The sequence below is a fragment of the Peromyscus eremicus genome, chromosome 10, assembly GCF_949786415.1.
Source record: "Peromyscus eremicus chromosome 10, PerEre_H2_v1, whole genome shotgun sequence".
In the NCBI taxonomy this organism is placed as follows: domain Eukaryota; kingdom Metazoa; phylum Chordata; class Mammalia; order Rodentia; family Cricetidae; genus Peromyscus; species Peromyscus eremicus.
The window spans coordinates 46,742,183-46,763,975 of record NC_081426.1 but is presented as its reverse complement, the minus strand read 5'-3'; the positions used below and the strand labels follow the sequence as shown (position 1 = coordinate 46,763,975).

At 44.5% G+C, this 21,793-nt stretch overlaps 1 protein-coding gene across 1 annotated transcript in view; it reads left to right on the top strand.

Moving 5' to 3' along the window:
- The window catches only part of Sel1l3 (SEL1L family member 3), a 112,820-nt gene that overhangs the window by 18,741 nt on the left and 72,286 nt on the right, over nt 1-21,793 (top strand). The window contains exons 3-7 of the mRNA XM_059275054.1: nt 7,541-7,667; nt 9,637-9,758; nt 10,837-10,952; nt 14,166-14,224; nt 20,552-20,684. Coding sequence (XP_059131037.1) covers nt 7,541-7,667; nt 9,637-9,758; nt 10,837-10,952; nt 14,166-14,224; nt 20,552-20,684 — 557 coding nt within the window. The remainder of the gene's footprint in view (nt 1-7,540; nt 7,668-9,636; nt 9,759-10,836; nt 10,953-14,165; nt 14,225-20,551; nt 20,685-21,793) is intronic.

Sequence of the window (21,793 nt, the reverse complement as noted above, 5' to 3'; positions counted from 1 at the left end):
CCCTCCTTGGGCAGGGTGGCAGACAGGCTTTCCGCCACCGTCCTAAAGCGGGGGGTGGGGAGGGGGGGAGGTTGAGAGTCTGCTCTGGTGAGAAGGATCATGTCAACGGACTGCCGGCATCTGCCATGGGATGAAGACGCAGACTAGCAGTATGCTTGATATGTGTTTGAAGAGCTTACTTGAGCTTGAAGGCAGCGTCTCAGGTGTGAGGGAGGTTATTCAGGTTAGGAGCATGCTGGGAAGACTTTCAAGTACCACACTAACAGTAGGAACCGTTCTGCCCTGGTGTCTTCCTTCAAGGCAGTTCTGGTGTCTGATAAGAAACTCTCCGAGATCATGGATGACTCCTTTTCCTTTGAATGAAAGGTCATTCTCACATGTAGTCCCAGTGGATCGGAAGGATGGTATTTTAAATTATATTTATTTATTTATTTGGGGTGGGGAGGGGGCATGCACATGCCACGGTGTAGGTGTGTGTGGAGGTCGGAGAACACCCTGAGAGGGAGTTGATTCTCTCCTTCACCACGGGGATTCCAGGGTTCAAACTCAGGTCACCAGGCTTGGCAGCGAGCGCCTTTACCTGCCGAGCCATCTCACCCCTTGAAAGCATGGTTTCTTTCCATGAAATTCCATTACAACAAAATAATTGAAATTTTAAGTCAGATGCTGGAGCCAGGCTTGACTTGTCTTTGTGGGGACAGAAATAAAGCAGACTCCCAAACAAGCTCTATATGCATCGGGATTATTCAAGCCAATGACGTGATGATCCATTTCTAATTATAAGCTATATATTTGGACTTAAAAAAAAAAAGACAACACTACAGACTCAGTCCCCCTGTCCCCAGTTAATCACAGTAGTCTGAGTTCCCCAGTAATAACACTAATTAGTGCCTCGCATCTGCGTTGCCCTTTATAATGTACAAAACACTTTTTTCCAGACACTTTGTCTCATTTAATCCTTGTAACAGTCTCGTGGGAAAGACAGTATTATTCTCATCCTCTTCTTAATGAAGGAGGAAAAACAGAGGCTCAGAGAGATTATTTAACTGGAGTCCAAACCTCCATTCTTTCGACTTTGCTATGCCGCCTCTCTGAGATATGCTAATACAGCCCTAACCCAGGTTCTAAATTAGAAGGAAGACTTTTTTTTAAAGTTGAATTTTTATCGATGTGAATCATGTTTCCTTCACCCACTGGACTTGGTCTCTTTGAAGCGATTGGGCTGAGCTGAACAGCCTCAGAGGCCCGGGGTGGCGAGGCCAGAGGAATGCAGCTGCCTTCTTCTCTCAGCCTGCATGGAAATGTTCAAGGCTTTGTTCTCGCCTTCCTTAGCTGCAAAGGTAATACATGTACCTGGTAAAAAAATTCAAATCGTGTAAAAAGGTTCAGCGGGAAGAAGTTCCGCCCACCCCAGTCTTCTGGTCCTTTTCCCAGAAGCAAACTCGGGCAAGCATCTCTTGCTTCTCCTTCCAGAATGATCCTCTGCACGCAGAAGCATGAAGTTTAGCTCCTTGTCTCCACAAGCAAATGATAGCCTAGGAGCATCTCTGCCTTACACTCATTAGCGCCACAGCAGAGATTTCTCTCCATTAGGCTGTGTTACTTGGCCCCATTCTCTTTGACAGATCCTTAGCAGTCCATTGTCTGGTAGCCTATCACTTGTTTAACCCGTCTTCTCGGCTGGGCAGGCAGGCCAAGTGTGTGCGCGCGAAGGTGTTCTATGTGTGTGTGTGCTCACGTGTGTGGGGATGCATGTAGCTGCGTGTACACGTGTGGAGGCCAGAGGTCAGTGTTAGGTGTGTATTACTCTCACGAGCCTTTTGATTTGGTGAGAGATGTGCTGGCCTAGCAAGCCGCTGGCGTCCTCTGTCTTCATCTCCCGGCACTGGGATTACAGCGGGTGATGCCACGCCTAGCTCTTTTTTTTTTTTTTTTTTTTTTTTTTTAACTCAGGTTCTCACACTTGTGAAGCAAGCCGTTTACTCACGGAGCCTCCCCAGCCTCCAAGCAGGGCTTCTCTTTCCTTTGCTTTTAAAAATGTTGCCCCTCTGAACATCCTTACAGGAATCTTTGTGTACACGTCAGTATGTGTGGAGGATGAGTTCTAAGGACAGGAACCTATGTACTCAAGATTCCTGAGAATGGATATCCCACAGACATCCAAAGGAATCCACTTCATTACCCAGATACCTCTTGGGGTATTTATGATTTAAATCATCCCTTCCAGAACATACTGATTTTATTTCCAGGCTTGACTTTAAGGACAACGGTGCACCCAATATCGACTGCTTTTTTAGGGACCTCTGCTTGAAAAGTTCTTCTCAGGATTGAAAAACTATACTTTCTTTCTCCCCAGGTTCTGCTAGCCGACCTTTAGCTATAGAGGTTTCTTGCAGGGAGATGTATAATTCCTCCCTGTGCAGACTGGAGGTCTTTCTCCGTGGTGTCCTCCTGCTGTGTCTGAAGTTCATCCTGAGAAGGGTCTTGCTACATGGAGACAGGACCTTCCCCCGAGTTAGGGTTCCACGTCAGGGTCCCAGTCTTCTGGCTGGACAAGACAGTGGGCTACAAGATTCCTCGAGCCCCGGCCCACTCAAGAATGAGATTAAAATAGTCAATGGGGACCAGGAAGAAGGATTTCGAGAAAGCATGAGGACCCAAATTGAATCCCCAGAACCCATGTAAAATGCTGGGCACTGTGGCGTCGCACATGTAACATAGCACCAGGGAAGCAGAGACCAGAGGATCCTTGATTTTCCGGGCTCGTCAGTCCGGTTGAATTGGGGAGCTTCAGGTCAATTAGAGACCCTGTATCAAAAATGTAAGGTGGAGAGCAAGCAATAAAGGAAGACTTGATCATTGACTCTTCATCCATGTACACACACAAACATATACACATGGACTCTTATGTACACATGCACACAAACATATACACATGGACTCTCATATATACACACACACACACACAAACACACAAACATATACACTGAACCTCATGTACACATACACACACAAACATATACACATGAACTCTCATGTGCACACACACATACACACACAAACATATACACATGGACTCTCATGTACACACACACAAACATATACACATGAACTCTCATGTACACACACACACATACACACACGAACATATACACATGAACTCTCATGTGCGCACACGCGCACGCACACACACACGCACACACGCGCGCACACACACACACACACACACACACACACACACTACGATAACCAGGAAGAGATGGGGTCCCAGTCTACATCATGGGTGGGATACCAGCCTTTGTGGTGGAGTAGAGTGGTACTGGTGGACCCCTTCCCTCACCCGAGCTATGCTGAGCCAGGCCGTAACCTGAAGGTAAGGCAGAGAAGGGGGTGGGGCCCTGAGAATTCAAGGTAGCATTACTTAACTAGCCAATATCAAAATGTTTCAGTGTTTGTACATCAGCCATTGTTCTCCCAGAGTGCTTGTAAGACATAGTTTGGTTAGTAAAAACCCCACTGGCGTGTTATGGGGAGCTCCAGTTTGAGTCAGAGCTGGGCCTCTTATCAGTTACACAATTATCATCAGAACAGTGACATTTTTCTTGTCTCCAAATGAAGAGATTTGCACTGTTTGATCCCAGTGCCTCTTATTGCTCTAAAATTTAAAGAAACAAAATAAAAGCAGTTCGGGAAGAATTCCAAACATGCATTACCTTTATGACAATGTGCGTGCGTGTGTGTGTGTGTGTGTGTGTGCGCGCGTGGTGTGTGTGTGTGTGCGTGTGTATGTGTTAATGCTGTTTCCTCCTTCTCCAACCTCATATCATACACAAGTCAAAGAAATAGACTTGAAGGAAGGATTTGAAGGGATTATTTGTCTTAGGTAGTATGGTGCATGTTCTGGAAATTGTAGAAAATGTTGGGGAAAAAAAAGAGAGACAGGTTTGAATTCTAACTTGTCTATAGTTACATGTTACATGTATTCATTTATTCATCAATATTTATGGGACTCCTGTCAAGCACTGGGCGTTGTTCCAGGCTTTGAGAATGGAAATGAAGGCAGGAAGGTCCCTACTTGATGGACCATCCAGAGACAACTGGATAAGTCTTTAAATTTCTTTGTACCTAACTTATCTATAAATGTTTTGATGGTGAATGATACTAGTCACTCCCTAGTCTACTCTTGTGATAGACATCACTAATCAACTCCAAATGATCCTTGATTTATGATGGATTGACTTTGGATTTTTCAACTTCTATGTGTATATGTATGGTGTGTGTGTACATGTGGGTGCAAATGTACACACCTGTGTGTGCACGTGGAGGCCAAAGGAGGGCATTGGGTTTTCTGCTTAATTACTTTCTGCCTTATTTCTTTGAGACTGAATCTCTCCCTGAACCAGAGTTTGAATTTTTGGGTTAGGCTGGTGGCCAGCAAACTCAGATGATAATCAATGCTGGGGTTCCAGGCATACACAAGACCGTAGCTGGCTTGTTACATTGCCAACTCTATGTGACTCCAGGTCCTCCTGGTGGCCTAGAGAGGACTCTTTACCACTGAATCAGCCTTCTAGCCCTGGATTTTTCAACTTTTGATGATAGAGAATTGTATCTACACAACCATCATGGTTTCCACTTTTAGTACAGTATTATGTGGAGGCCCACAAAGGTTTCCTAGTGAGATCTGAGCTTGCTTTACCCAGCAGGGCTGCATTAGAGGATTGCTTGACCATGTGTGTGGTTACTAGTTGATTGGAAGGGTTTGCACTTGGCTGTGCTAGGGGGAGGTCTTTTGCTCCACCCCTTGGCATTCCTATAAAAAGCCCTTTAGAAGAGACAGAAGGGGCTAGTGGAAAATGATCCAGACCCTCCAGAGGCTATCCTGTGGTTCTATCTGTTTGTCTCTCCTCTATCCTTCTACCTCTATATTTCTACCTCAATCTCTTATCCCTCTCTCCTCAAGAGTACCCTGTACGATAGGTTTTATGTAAGATGATTTTGTTCAACTCTAGGCTAATATGTGCTCTAAGTGCATTTAAGATAGACTAGGCTAAGTGCTAATGATTGGTAGATTAGGGTATTAAGTGCATTTTTTATATTTAATTTTTGCCGTTGAAATTTTTGAGGACACAGTCCCATCACAAGTCAAAGAACATCTGTCTGATATTCCCAACGGCCACTGTCAGCTAATGGACTGCAAGCCTATATGCTCTCCTGTCCTAGATGGATTCTGAAATGTCATTCTTGCCAATTAATTTTGATTGTAAAGGACACATAAGATGATGCAGAGGGAAAAACACAGCAGAACTATTAAATCTACAGAGTTGATAAGAAAGTGCCCGTGCTTTTGACTTGGTTGGGAACCAAAACTACGTATCTTTGCACAGTTATTTTAGCTGTTTGGGTTGAGAACTCTCCCTTTACAGACCCTGGCTGCAGGGCCCTTTGATCCCAGGGTGAGCAAAACCTCTTTCCCGAAGCTTCATTTTCCTGTGTGAGGTTGCTTTGTTGTATGCTTCAGGCTTCCTGGCACAAATGTGGCTGTCTGGCCTCTTCTGCCTCCCTCCACACATAGAAGCCAAGCCAAGGGTGAGCTAAAATCAATCTTTTTGATGAACTATCTTCAGAGTCTAAAGACCTCTGCAGTATTTCCATTTACAGTCCCCATCATCGCCCTCATAACAGACCAGCAAGTCCTCTGCGCCCAAATGGAGCTCCAATTCATGTCATGATTTAGATGCTTTGGGGGAACTGGCTTGCTTAATCCTATTAAATATATATACAAGGGCTGGCGATTCTGAAAACTGCTTTTGGGATTTTCAGATCATATTAAACTCAAGGTACTTCTACACTTACTAAAGTTTGTATCTCTTTGGGAAGTGAGCTGAGGCTCCTGGCCCCCCAGGCTGAGGAACCTGTAATATGTGCCAATACTGTGAATTTGATGACTCTTACAGAAACCAGCTCTTCTCTCCAGGAGTCCCGGGAAGAGTGGGTTTCCATCATTGAATTATGGATGTTTAAACCCAGGAGCATTTATGTTAAGAAGGAGAAAGGCATAGTTATTCCTAGGTCAAGGGAATATGGAAAATAGAAATGTATACTTAGCCTTCGTTAAAACAGTATATGTTAGATAAAGAACCCGAGAGCCTGGTTTCCTCTAGGAGATCTGCTGTTGGATAGACCTATGCTCTAGAGCCCATGCTTGGGAAAGAAAGTGGAACCTGTCTCCGTTTTTAGGGATGCAGTTAGGTATTTCGTGCAGAGGTGATATGTTGAGTGGCAATGGAATCCGAACCAAAATGAGGCTGATATACATCAGTGATAGGGTGTGCATGTAGCATGTGCGAGAGCCTGGGTTTGATCCCCAGAACTGCAAAACCAGAATAATACAAAAAGCAGTGTAAATTCAAAAGCACCGATTCTACAACCAAATTGCTCGAGTTTGAACCCCAGCCCCACCTCTTTTTATTTATCCCTCTGTAAGGCTCAGGCTTTCATCTGTCAAGTGCTGTGCTCAAGGACCCACTTGGTCATTTGCTGTGAAGTTCAGTGATATTGCCCTTGTGCTTGTCACGCTGCCTGGCATACACCAAATGTTAGTTAGTACGCTGGCAAACTGTGCCTCTGTTTCCCCATCTGTACCCTGGTCATGATAATGAAGGTTCAATAAGGTAATACATGTGTAATGTTTATCCTGCTATACACTGATTGTATCATTATGAGTTCTGTCAAAGCGTTAACATCATGATAACTATAACACAAATTGAAAATGCTCTCCTAGCATTAAAGGGCTGTATGCAATGTGAGTAAGAACACAAAAGCCAGCTGGAGATGTAATTTAATGGCAGAGTGTTTGCCTACCTTGTGCAAGACCCTTGAGTGCTGCAAAGAAAATAGATAGATAGATAGATAGATAGATAGATAGATAGATAGATAGATAGATAGATAGATGATACATAGATACATAGATAGATACATAATGATAGATAATAGATACATAGATGGATGGATGGATGGATGAATACATAGATAGATAGATAGATAGATAGATAGATAGATAGATAGATAGATAGATAGATACATACATACATACATACATACATACATAGATGATACATAGATACATAGATAGATACATAATAATAGATAGATAATAGATCCATAGATGGATGGATAGACGGATGGATGACTAGAAAGGTAGATAGATAGATAGATAGATAGATAGATAGATAGATAGATAGGTGTCCTTATCACTTCAGAACTTTGTAAACTTAGCCTTGGACTTACCACAGAATGGGACTAATAACAAAAACTTGAAGTTGTAATGACATCTAATGAAGACAACCTTGCTGATGTGTTTAGTTAGCATGGTGGATCCTGGCTTAGATTCTGTGTTCTGTGAATGCTTGATCACGCTTTTAGGCTATTGCTTTAATAGTCTGGCTGGAACTGGGAGCCCAGGGTGCCAGGAAGGGTGTGCCTTGGGAAGGGGTGCTTCTCTGGAGACAACTGAAGGTGAACTCTGTGATGGTTACAGATGCAGTTGCTCTCCTCAGTTTCCCGTATGCCTCCAGTGGAGAAAACACTGGCATCGTGAAGAAACTCCCGAGGTTCCGGAACCGAGAGCTGGAGGCCACTCGAAGCCAGCGCGTGGACTACCCCATGTAAGGAGGGCAGGTGGTGAGGTAGGGGGGGTGGGTCTGTCTGCATCTGACCACCTGGCAGCTAGCGGGGAAAACCCCTTCCAGAGACACAGCTTGGCGAGGCGCTGTGCACAAATGCTTCAAGAGAATCGGAGGACCAGGAAACTTTAATGTACATGGAAATTATTCCTGCACACGGGGGCCTTCCATTTTCCTCCATCTTTTTGGGCTGGTCCCAGAGATGGCATGAGCAGGCAGCAAGGTGTGGAGGCTCAGGCCTTCCGAGGCTTCAAGTGCAGCCATCCAAAGCCAGCACAGATTGTAGTCGTGGCCTTGGCCCGTTCCGTCCTAGAAGATTGGATGAGCTGCTAGAACACCCTGGGCCTCTGATCTCCGCCGTTGATTTCGGCAGAGCCCACATCTATTTTTCCTTCTGCTGAGCCGAAGATGCTGGAAATGGTTCCTAGCTCACCTCCGATCAGATGGATTTAGCCGAGTGATTTAATTCTTCCTGTGCTGCTGGCGGTAAAAAGATCTTGAGTCACTCACCGAGCGTATGTTCTCGCTAAGCTTCCTTGTAATAACTTATCTTCATGAGCTTGCTCAGCTGGGCGGGTCAGGAGGGAAGTCTGCGACACCATCTGTTTGCATATTGTGACACTGACTTCAGGGCCAGGTTACAAAGCCCAGAATATTCTGAAAGAGTTCTTTGGCTGTACCTCCCCAAAGAACTGAGGGCCACTGTGTCGTAACCCAGGCTTCAGATTAGCTACGGGGCTTAATCGAAAGAGCGGGATGCATTTGTTTGACATTGAGTCATGTGTCTGTCATACACGTGTTGATTCCCTGTTCCTTGTCTCTGAGCGATTGGTCTCCAGCACGGTGTGGAGCCTCCCACAAGTGTTTAGCAAATATTTCCTGAGTGACGGGTGTATCATGTATCTTGACTCAAACTGTCCTAACTGAGTTTGCGACCTGTTATTTTAGCCTCATTCCGTAAATCACAGATGTACAATTCTTCCCCTTCTCTATGCGTGTGGGCGTGTATGCGTTTTGTATGTGTGTAGGCAGACGTGTGCGCGTGCATTCGGAGGCCAGAGGTCAGCCTTTCGGCTGTTCAATTTGAGCTGTCCGACTTGTTTTTGAGGCAGGGGTTATCACTGGCCTGGAACTTGCCAACTGGGGTGGGCTGGCCAGTGAGCCCCAGGGATTCTCCTGTCTCTGCCTCCCCAGGGCTGGGGTTGAAAGAAGGCAGCGTGGCTGCTGGCCTTTTGCCCGGGCTGCTGGGTATCTTACCCAGGTCTTCGTGTTTGTAAAGCAAACACTTGACCAACTGAGCCGTCTACTCTGTCATAGTATCCTCCCCCTCCCCCAACTGAAACAGCCCCATGCAGGAACGGAATAATTAGATGAGTTATGCCATATCGATGGGCCGGAACTGGGCTACCGAAGCACCGTAATGCTAGTGTTGAGATGGTGCATTTGTGTTCACATGTCACGTGGAGATGCCATTTGCAGAGCATTACATTTGGGGCTTTTATCTTTGAAAGAAACAAAATTGCTCAAAAAGCCCTAATTATGTTTTTTTTTTTTTTTTACCTTTTAATCACAGATATTAAAATAGCTCCTTATCACATCGCCTCTTATTAAAACTCCATATTTTTATTCACTGTCTCGCTGTATCAGCCTCAATCAAGAATTCAAATCGCTGGCACGTGAGCATCTCCGAGAGCCCCGGAACAGTTTTGGTGCAAGGTAGAATGCCAGCGAGTTTTGTACAAAGGAGCTTAACTCTAATCTTTGCAGTTACTATAACTACCTCCTTTGTCTCAAAATCTCAGGCTTCGCAAGCTGATCTCCCATGATGAACACCAAGGCAAACCCACCCCTTCGTTAGAAAGAAAGCAATTTACTTGGTCATTGTTAACTGTAATTACCTGTTCTTGGATGATATCAATCTGCAGAATTTTCTTCCGCCTCCCTCCTTTAGGGTTACCGTTTCACTGTGGCTTTATTTACTCCATTATTGCGAGGCCAGTCTCTGTGGAATTCTGTACTTTGTTGATTCTAATGAGATGTACGGCACACCTTCTGTGTTCCTTACAGAAGAGGGTGAGTATAAACAGAGCCTCTAAATGATCTTGTAGTTTTCTCATACTCTTTCTCCTGGCAGAAACATCTGTCTGGGATAAGGAAGACGCTGTCAGCACTGCGGCTCTATGAGGTTAAAATGAACATTATTCTGCAAGCAGCCAGTGGTTATTGAATGGGCATTGTAATTATGCCACTTAGATGTGGAATCCAATAAAATGGGAATGGAGAAAGAAAGGCATGTTCCTTCTACAAAACAAAACAAAAAAACCAAAACCAAAAAAAAAAACCTTGCAAGTTGATTATTTTTTGGGTAGACTTGGAGAAGTAATCTTACCAGAAATGATTGTGGAATTATGACAACTTGTAAAGTTGGGAGAATAAATTGATGGGATCTAGATGAGCCTTGGGTCCAGGTTGTTAGACAAAGGTGTCTTTGTTTTCTGTTCATTTGGAAACAGAAATTGAAAATAGAAACTGGGTGTTGTTTATGCAGACAAGACCATAGGGAACCAACCGTGAGCTCCAAGTCAAGTCTTGTCTCTCCCCTTAGGGGCTCAAAATAAACATCTTATTTACAAAGAAATGCATGTACAATGCATTTTTGGGGTGTTGCTGGTTTGCTTTGGTTTTTGCTTTGCCCTCCCTCCCTCCCTCCCTCCCTCCCTCCCTTCCTTCCCTCCCTTTTTCCTTCTTTCCTCCCTTCCTCCCTCCCTTTTTCCTTCCTTCCTTCCCTCCTCCCTCCTTTCCTTCCTTCCTTCCTTCCTTCCTTCCTTCCTTTCTTTCTTCCTTCCTTCCTTTCTTTCTTCTTTCCTTTCTTCCTTTCTCAAAGCTCCCCTATGTAGGAAGGTGGGAACTTAAGGCAGACTGGACTGGAACCACCACTCTCATCCTCCTGCCTCAGCCTCTGGTGCTAGGATTACAGGTGTGCAACACACTGCACTTGGCTTGACTTGGCTTTGTTTAAAGGGAGGAGGGGGTGGGGGGAGAATTGATTTATTCTTGTAACTTCTTTAGGAAAATTATTGAAAAAGCATCGCCTCTTCACATACCATAAGGTGCTCCTTGCCAATGCCGTGACCTTTCTTCTTCCTTGTAGGCGGTTTGCACATTCAAATGCATCTTGTCAAAGGAGAGGACCTGGCTGTAAAAACGAAATTCACCCTCCCTCTGAAGGAGTGGCTCCGACTGGATATCTCTTTCAGTGGAGGCCAGGTATCTCTGCGTCACTCGGCCTGGAGTCACGGGAGCATCTCCTTTGAGCTAAACATTGCTGTGAACCCAGAGAGTTACAAAACCTTGGAGGGAATTTGGCAAATGATAAGCTCGTTACAATTACGTACTTGCTAAATCGAACTTTAGAGATGGAAGTTTAAATCATAAGAGTCTCATCCCATTTAATTAACTTTTAAAGTGCTTCTGCTCCACTCTATGGTGAAGGAGTAAATAATACAGCCAGCTCTGTAGCCACAATTATCTGAGTTATTCAGTCCTTCTCCCCTAGGGAGATAGTCTTCGTGCACATAAGTGTGTCAAAAACACATTGGCCGTGTTTACATGGCCTTCTTAGATCTACAACTTTTTTTTAAGGGCATTTATTGGCTAGTTCAGCTAAGAAATGATTTGACTGCTTTTGGCAGTTGAAACAATTGCTTACGTTTGGCACTAAACACACTCATAATAACCAACGCGTGTGAGTGATGATTGTGGTGGGATGGGGGGTCTTTATCTATTCCGTACATAAAACATCGCTCATAACTGTTTCAGAACCCCCGTAACAGAGATTTTTATGGACTGTGGGAAATCTGTTGTTGTAATTGAAGACAATTCCATTTCTCCATCGATGCAAGGCTGGCATGCTAGCCTTTTTTCCGGTTACTTTATTTTCTCATCAGCTTTTCCTATTGATTTGTGATTTTCCTGGAACAAAACTGGAGGAGACATTTTATTTGTCTCGTGCCTTAGATAATGCATGGTCCTCCCTTGTGCTTAAGGTTCCCACAATTCTGTTTTCCGAAGAGAAAAAAAATTAATCAGGTTGGTTCTTGATGCCTTCCTGAGAGGGCTGAGTGAGATGCCAGCTGGGAGTTTTCGTGTGTTATTTTTTTTTCCTTAACACAAACAAACAAACAAACAAAAAAACGTTCAGTAACATAGCTGAGGTCCTTGTCGCCCATGCCCATATATGTGAGGCACACGATATGTCACCAAGACAGGCATCGAATCATCAGAGCAGATTCATAGATCTTATTCTGCACCTGCTGTATGCAAGGCACCGGGCTCCAGTTACTTATAGACTATTTATGGAAGTAACATTAAGCACGTGAAGAGAAGTCATAAAGCAAGCTTAATTGCCAAATGATTCATATTGATTTCTAGAAGGAAGACAGCGTTCCATGCTGGGATGCTCCGGAAAACGTTCGTGTACAAGGTTTTGATGTTTGGGCAGAATTTTAAAAGGAGAAGAAAGGAGGGGGGTTTTCTGCACATGATTGGGAAGTTCACAGATAAGCCAAGTTGACTAGTGTTAGTCTGTTGCCACCGACTACCTGGAGACAAAGAAGTTAATTCCTCATCGTTTTGAAAGCTATTGCTGGCATCTAGTGAGAGGCCTCTTGCTGCATTACAACATGTCATGGGCATCGCTAGATGATAGACCAGAGAGAATATTCTGGCTCAGATCTCTCTTTCTCTTCTTCTTAATTTTTTAGACACATCTACATACATATATATTTATTTTAGTGTGTATGTATGATTTTTATATGTGAGTGCTGGTGTTCACATGCTACAGGACATATATGGAGATCAGAGAGGATAACTTATGGGAGTCAAGACTCTCTTTCCACTATGTGGAAAGAAACTGGGGTCATCAGACTTGGTGGCCCCACCCTTACCCGTTGAACCACCTACTGGGTCCTCTCTTCTTAGGTAGCTGCTGATCCCATCAAAGGGTCCTATCCTCATGGTGTCCTGGAATATGAATCCCAGAGTTTTCACCTCCAAATACCATCAACACATACATTTAGGAATCAAATTTCCAAGATACAAACTTGAGGGATATAGAAAACTAATGGAAGAAAATTTGCATCTTTGGGACTAGAATGTGCAGAACCTTGGATTTGGACTTCAGCTTGCAAGGCGGTAGAGAATCATAGATAACGTTCATCAACCAAAGAGTATAGTCCCTTAGGTAGAGAAACGAGCTGCATGGTGTAATGTGTATGTGGTGGGATGAAGCCACAGAGGCGTAGGAAGGGCAGAAAGGTGGAAAGAAAAGCAGGGCTCTGTGTGTGTGTGTGTGTGTGTGTGTGTGTGTGTGTGTGTGTGTGTGTGTTCTTCTGCCAGTGGGTTTCAGATGCTTCCAGACTTGCCTTTCCTTCTGCCTCACCTGGACCCCTTCACGGACATAGGTCCAGACTTCTGGTGGGATTGCCACACTCACTGCTTTGGCCAAGTGAATCCCTCACTTAAAGGTAAATGGTTGCTAAGAGAGACAACTGGTTGAGTCATTTTCTCTTCTCACTACCCCCCCCCCATGACTGGTAGGGCTGGTTTCTAATGGTTTAGTTTGTCTTCTGCAGGCACAGGGTGGTCTCTAAGTCTTTGGGACTCTAAAAAAGGTCAGGACACATTCGCTAAACACTTCTCATAAAAGTGTCAGAGTAGGGCTGGAGAGATGGCTCAGAGGTTAAGAGCACTGACTGTTCTTCCAGAGGTCCTGAGTTCAATTCCCAGCAACCACATGGTGGCTCACACCCATCTGTAATGAGATCTGGTGCCCTCTTCTGGCCTGCAGTCATACATGCTGTATACATAATAAATAAATAAATCTTTAAAAAAAAAAAAAAAAGTGTCAGAGTAAAAGTGTCCCCATTAGTCCAGGGACTCACACAGTATCCCGAGGTCTAAGAAGAACCTACTTGATACAACACATAACATCATGAGAAGACCATTGTCCTCGCTGAAATGAGGGTGACGACTGTTGTTGCTTAGGGGATGAGAGTTGGGACCAGCAAGCCATGAAGATCATACAGCATGCATCTTATCTCCCCTATGGCTCCAATAAAATCAGTAAAACTTCAAAACCAACTTGTACTGCCAGATGCATTTCCTCGCCTTCTTTATGAGTTTAGAAGCACAGACACATCCAATCAACCTCTGGCTTGACGTCTGGAAGCATCCAAAACCCACTGGCAGAAATTGCATTGTAGATATTTTTAGACACACCATCCAGTCATTTGGGAAAGCTAAATTTATTAAGTCTTAAAATATACACAGGGCTAGTAAACTGTTAATTTTATTTTTGTAGAAATTAATCAGGAGACTGACAAGCACATTCCATGAGTAATTTATACCAAGGACTGTATGTATTTATAGCGTGGGATGTACATACCTACTTGACGCTTTTTTCTCTCTCTCCCAACATAGATAGTGGTCACTGCCAGCATTGGATGGGACTTGAAAAGCTATCATAATCAGACCATTAGGTAAGTGTGGTTTTCATTCATAAGTAGACTACTCTAGGGCTACTTCATGCTGTAGTCCTCAACCATAAGGGTGTTCTTACACACCCCTTTCAGCTTTTCCAAGACAGACTTTTTTTGGGGGGGTTGTTTTTAGTTCGTTCTTGTCTTTACGTTTTTATCCCCTGTTACCTGCCCCCCGCCCCGCATGTGTGTGTGTACACACTTGCTTGTGTACAGATGCTGTGGCGTACATGTGGAGGTCAGCCATGTTGGACATGTGTAGGTTGGCCACCATGTGCGTGTGGAAGTCAAAGGATCATCTATAGGAGTTGGTTCTCCCCTTCCACCATGTAGGTCCCTGAGATCAAACTCAAGTGGTCAGGCTTGGTGGTAAGTGCACTAATGTGTTATGAACCCACTGACCATCTCTGGTCCCAAGCTAGACTTTGTACTTCTTAATTTTACAAGACATCTATTTTTCCTGCATATATATATATATATATATATATATATATATATATATATATGAAATATATATTTTGGTACTAAGCAAGGGAAAGTAGTCAATCTTTTTTCCGAATCTCACCATAAATTCTTCCTTTGTAGCACTTTGTAATTTATTTTCTTTGAAAATTATCTTTTATGAAGGATTCTAAAGAAAATAAATCCAAGTATTAATGTTGCTCATTGTGAACGGCTGGAAACTTGGGCGTAGTGTAGCACATAAAAGCAGACAGTCTTCATATTTATGTTCATAATCTAGACTTGAAATGTGTGCAGCTATTGATATGGGCGCAGCTTTTCACACACACACACACCGCGACTATCTCCACATGACTTGCAGAAGCTGAGAACTGGGGTCCTTGCCTTGTGTTTTGTTGTTTCTGAATTTGCTCCTATATCCACATATAACAGTGGGTTTTATATTGTCAACCACAGACAGTCTTCGTTAGGTATCCGGGAAACCCCATTATGGCTGCATCCCCAGATTCCCTCAGAAACAGGCTACTGAAGAAACCAGAGCAGAGGGGGGTTGAGGGTGGGAATAGAAGACCCAGTCTTCTTTTCGACCATTCCTGTTTACATGTAAATCCAACTGGTTTCCAGTAGGCTCCAGGAGCTTAGAACGGTTCTTGTTTTTTTGTGGCCAGATTAAAGGATTAGGGATTTTCAGAAAGGCTGAGGATGTATCATGGCTTAGCTGCGAAAAGGTCAAGAGTAAGTTGATAGCTATACGGAAACGTAGAGAATGAGGCTAAGGATAAAGCAGAAGTCTTAAGGTGTCCCAAAACTGGCAGAAAACATCCAACACAGGCTGGTTTTCTTTATGGAAGTGGCTTCAGGGACTAATGCAAGGGATAGAGAAGCCCAATAGGATCTGGGGCTCCTTCACAAAATGCCCCCCCAAGACACCCCGCCAGTAGAACAGCTAGGGTAAAGCCAAGTCCACAAGGTATGCGACCCTCCCCTGGGGTTTCTGCGAGCGGGTGTAGAGACTCTCAACTGGAGCCCCACTTTTGCAGTGATGCAAGCCAGTGAAGAGAATAGCGTCTCACTTCAGGCTCCCTGGTCCTGTAAAGACAGCCTGCAAGCTCTCTTTTTTGCTCTTGGAGTGTAAACATAGTGTCGGCTTTATTCCATGAAGGTGGGGGTAGTGTCATAGACACAGAAATTGAGTGTTCAGTGACTCAGTGCTGGGTACAAGTAAGAGGGTATGAGTGATTTATCCGTCTGTCTGTCCGTCCATCCATCCATCCATCCATCCATCCATCCATCCATCCATCCATCCCATACTTACTGAGCAAATTTCACAGGCCAGACACAAGACTTAATTCTGGGGCTGCGGGAGAAGGTAAACAGAGGGAACGCAGTCCCCATTTTCAGGAAACTGAAAAAAAAATCAATAAAGGAGAGTGATACTGAGCAATAAATTCACAAATAAATTTAAAGTTATAGTCTATTGGAAATGCTAGGAAGAAACGAATAAAGTGTCTTGAGAGTGTCAGAATTCATATAAGGTCCTGAGGAATTGGCATCAGACAAAAACTATGATCAGAGGTGAGGGGTCCTTAAGTCTCCTCTCTGTGAAACTGCAAATCTGACCGTTTCCTAATTCTGAACAGAGGCCTATCTAACAACGTCTGTGAATCTTCTGGACTCTGGTGCTCTTCGGTAATAAAGCAGGGCCCTCTATGTCCAGATAAGAGGAAAGATAGTTTGCCAGAGTGTCTGCGGTTTCCCAAAGAGACTAGTCCGAGCTCTGGAAGAGTCTAGCTCAGCTTTCATGTCAGGGAAATTGATGACCGTCAAACCGTGCACAGTATAAGGGTTCTCTTGCAATCTTGTGCAAACACTGAGAATTTCACAGGAGAAAAATGTGGAAACATGATGTAGAGATGCAGATGGAGACCAAGCTAGACATATCTACTGAAAGTTGAACACGATGACAATTTAGAAATTAGTGGGCAATGACATCGAGACCGAATAATTTGTTATTAGGTGGGGAAAAAAATAAATCAGTAAAAGCAAGGACCCTTACCATGAGCATCTTATGCTAATTTAAAAACACACAGTAGTTTCTCTTATCCAGGGGTTCACTTCCCATGGTTTTACTTATGCACAGTCAGCAGTGGTCCAAATCTATTAAATGGAAAATTCCAGAAGTGAATACCGTGTGCATTTTAAAGTGCTTATTGTTATGAGTAGCAGGATGAAATCTTTGCTATCGGGCCTTGTCCTTTCTCATGTATCCACGCAGTGGGTGCTACCTGCCCGTTACTTCTCTTGGTCTTCAGTTATCACACCCACTGTTACTACACCATGTGTTCATACCATACTCAATCTACTTAAAAATTTCCCGAAGCACAAGAGTAGTGATGCTGGGAATTGAGAAGCCCCAGGGGAGCTGTTATGTGCTTCTCCCCAGTATCATCTCCCCAAAAGGAGAAAGATGAGCGCAGCACCAAAAGATACTTTGAAAGGAGACCACACCTGCATATGCTTATTCTAGTATGCTGCCCTAATTGCTCTACGTTATCGTTTGCTGTTATTCATCCTTTACCATGTGGAGTTTATTAATTAAAGCTTATCGTAGATGTGGAGCTGCAGGGACAGGAAACCAACATGGGCAGGGTTTGGAGCAATATAAGGTTTCAGTCATCTGCTGGGGTTCTTGGGCTGCACCCTCTGAGTGATTAGGGACTGCTGTATAAGTTTGTACTAAACTCTCTAGACAGGGCCTTCCTTTTGCTCTGAAAATTGGAGTTTGCTATGGGTTTCGTTTCCTGCAGAAACCACACACAATTTGTTTTCTTCCTTCCAAATAGAAGAAAGAAGACACTGTGAGACAGTTTGAGGCTCAAGCCCTTCGAGATTTCTTCAGTTTATCTTGACAATATTTCACAGTTATTTGTCATAATTCCATGACTAAAATAATTTTCCTTTATTGAGTCTACTCAAAGTAGTAATGAATTTGCAAGTGTGTGTGTGGTGGGGGGGAGGGTAGTAGGGACTGAATATAGAGGGTCTTGCATGCTAGGCCCACACTCTACCACAGAACCTTTTTTGTTTTGTTTTGAGACCGAGTCTCACTACGTTAGCCACCACAATCTTGAACTTTTAATCCTTCTGACTCATTTTCCTGAGTAGCTGGGATTACAGACACAGCCTAACTTGCTCTATAATAGAAGGAACTGCAGTTCCCCATATGTAATTTAATGGATTGCGTTTTGAAGTAAATGCCAGGATTACAATGAACACATAGTTGGCAGCATTTTGTTGGGGAAATAAACACATCATGGTGTAAGCATGTGCCTTGGATGGTAGGAGCAGAAGTCCAGCAGTGACATGAATAATCACACCTGTCACTAACAGCCACGGTGTCTACCATGTGCCCAGCACTGTACTACACACTTTGTGTATTAACTGTTGAGGATCCAAAAATCTAAAGCCTAAATGCTCAAAATCTGGCAATTTCTGAGCGTCACATCAGATGTTAGAGCACTTTAGATGTTTGTGACATTTCCGATTTCAGAGCATTTGGGGATTTTTAGATTTTTCTGAATCAGGATATTCAACCCGTTGTGTCTGTGCGTGCACTGGAGTGTCCGAGCCCTCTGAAATCTACAATGCTTTTGATCGGAAGCATTTGTCTATTCAACCTGTGTCCATTCACCCCTCACAACAACTCTATAAATAGACATTGTGAGTTCCATGCTTAAAACGGAGGGGGAGGTGATCAGGGCTCCAGAGAGCCTCTACTAGGGAGCACCCCAGCGTGTCGTGAGCATCGGCCAATGGAGTCGCAGAGAATGGGGACCTCAAGCAAGCTGGTTCATTAATAAAGCTCCTCATCCATTCAGCACCAAGCACTCCCACAGGAGTTGTTAGAACATTCCAGTCTTTCCAAGGTCCTGAAAAACAGAGTGTGTTCAGCTCTCAGAGTTTAACTTTATGATCTCTCCTGAAAGGAGGAGAGAGAGAGAGAGAGAGAGAGAGAGAGAGAGAGAGAGAGAGAGAGAGAGAATTGTTTCTATCTGTGTAGAGACAGCGGATATTTTTTGTATCTGCACAAACTCTGAAATATATTCAATAAACTAATGAAACTATTTCCCCATAGGGTGGGGAGAAGAGGCTGGAGTAAATACTGGTAGAGCTCGAGGCAAGGCTTGACTCTACCTGTCTACTTTTTCACTCCTTTCCTTCGTTTTGACTTCTGAAACCGCGTGCACTTATTACCTATTTACAAGCAAACTAGGACGAGGTGACGGCGTGACCAGAGCATATGTGAACAGCAGGGTACTCGAGACAAGTATCAAGTGAGAAGCCAGGCAAGGAGGAGAGGGCCACAGGCAGAGAGGGCAGATGGGAAGCCAGGAAGAGAGAACAAAATGACAGGCAGGCCGCCAGAAGCCAGGGAGCTGAGGAAGCCAAGAGCCAGGGGGACAGCCAGCTCCTGACAGGTGGGTCAGGGAAGCCAGGCAGCCGGGGGTTATTCCAGGACAGAGATGGACTGACTGCCTTTCAGCAAGACCCTGCTCTTCTAGAGGTGTAACCTAGCCAGGGAGGAGGCAGGGGAGGGGAGGAAATGGGCTTGATTGGGTGGCGACCATTGTCACAGAGCTAGTGCTTAGAAATGCGTTAGCTTAGACACACACAACACCGGTGAAGGGCTTCCGTGATGTGTATTTGTCTCTTCAGAATCTCAGCCTTGATGGATTGGGGAAGGTGAAGGCTCTCTCTCTCTCTCTCTCTCTCTCTCTCTCTCTCTCTCTCTCTTTCTCTCTCTCCCTCTTCTCTCTCTCTCCCTCCTCTCCCTCTCTCTTCCCCGCCCCGCCCCATCTTTCTTTCTCTCTCTCTGTTTCCTGTGGCTCAGACTGGCCTTGAACTCCCAGTGTAGCTGACGATGACCTTGAGTTTCCTACCTTCCTGGCTCTTCCTCTTGAATGCCGGGGTTATAGACTTGTGCTGCTCTGCCCGGTTTATGTGGGGCTGGGGCTTGAACCCAGGGCTTTGTATATGTATCAATTAGCTCCCTCACCTGCGCATCTTCATTTTCAAATTTAGCAACGTATTTTTGTCTTCAGGCTTTGCCCCCTTTTTCAATTTACATAGTAAGTAAAGCCATGCCTGAGGCTTGCTAGCTGGCCATCCCTCACCGAGAGGTACACCTGGGCTTCTCCAATCTTGATTATGAAGAACGCTGCAAGGAGCACCTTCATGCGCTTTACACATGCCACCCATTTTGACTCTGTCTCCTCTCGGATGCTTCAAGCCCTTCCCAGAAATGTGGACGTTCAGGGTATCACCTCTTGCTGGTCTCTTGTCTCTGGCCATGACCTTTGACCTTGCTATATGTGCCGCCGCCTCCTCCTCAACGAATTTAACTTCTCCTCCTTATCAAATAATCTATATTTTAAGTTCCTCCTTAATCTACTTGCTGTTTACTCAATTAAAAAAAAATACTTGGCCTTTTAGAACAAAATATTGAAGGAGAACAATTCTCGCTATTTTCGCTGATTCCAAAGCGTCGCCAACCTCAGCAGTGGATGTTGGGTGTTTACAAGGGACCAAACGGCATAAAATCCTAAAAACGCGCTCAGTGGGGAATTACCCTTTTACAAAGGACAGTAGTCTCTGGAGACTAGGTGACTGGAACCAGGCTCACACAGTCGCTGACGAGCAGAGCTGGGTCTAGCCCAAGTCCACCTGCCCCTACCGCAGGCTCATCCACTGCAAACCAGAGCGAGAGGCTGGTGGCAACCTGAGCTAGGTCAGGGGGTGGGGTGTCTTTGTAAATAACCAGGTCCCAGCCCCAAGGCTGTCTCAACCCTTTGCGCTCCTCTCTAGCTTCCAGGAAGATTTCTATTATAACGACACAGCTGGATACTTCATTATTGGAGGGAGCAGATACGTGGCTGGCGTCGAAGGATTCTTTGGACCCGTGAAATACTATCGCCTCCGCAGCCTACACCCAGCACAGGTGAGCCTGGAGGAATCAAGAAGTTTGCCAGGAGTGTGTGTGTGTGGACGGTGGGCTGCTGTGGGCAGGAAACACAGTGTAAACAAAAGATTTACCCAAGCGGACTGAACCATGCCTGGGCTCAGCCACCAAACATAATTAATATTGAGGCTTCCCCTGAGCCAGCCCAATAATAGATTTCTGTTACCGTGCGGTTCATTTAGTACTCATAAAATGGAAACCATTTACTTCCTCTGTTTTAATAACTACTAGCTTAATTATAGAGTAGATTTTTATCAGGCTGTTGCCTATCCAGTGATTAAGCTAATGAAAGGAGAGAATCTCAGTTCTTTGGTAAAGCTTCTTTTCTACGCAATTATTTAAAGTATCGGAAGATGCGATACTCCAGCAAATTAAAGCCATGGTGCCCATCCGCCAGTCCTTCACTGATCTCAGCAGAAGCCCATCCTCAGCTCATGCTGGGGTGGGCCAGAGCACAGCAGGCCAGGCTGAGGAGGACTTTGGATCCCAAGCTGAAGTTACTATACCTAGAGCACACATCCTAACACTCCCGCAGAGGGCTGTGCCACACAGGACTCCCTACCATGCAGCCTCGTCACAGATTGGGGACCCCTGCAGATGTCTGAGAGGGGATTCTTCCCCCATTCCCTTGACCTGTGGGGTCCACACAAAGACACAACAAGAACAGATAGGACGCCTAATTCCCTGTCTTTGAGACATCAAGGAGAAGAAAACTCATGTATTCATTTGTTCGGTAAATACTTCAGAGTACCTACTTTGTGCGAGACCCTGGGTAAGCAAGGTGGATTAGGGTGATTTTCAAACACTTTGCTGTTGTGGCATGCAGTGGTGCACACCTGTAATGCCAGCCACCTGCAGGTTGGGGCAAAAAGATCAAGAGCTCAAGACCCAGTTTGATGCCAGCCTGGGATGCAGGAGAACCTGTCTCACAAAAACAAAATAATATTCTTTGGTACTGGGGTTTGAACACTGGGCTTTATACTTTCTAGTAAACACTTTGCCACTGAGCTTTCTCTCCACATTTAGACTCTTTCCTTCCTTAAAAACATAAAAAAAAAAAAAAAAATGAGAGGGGACAAGTTTTCAAT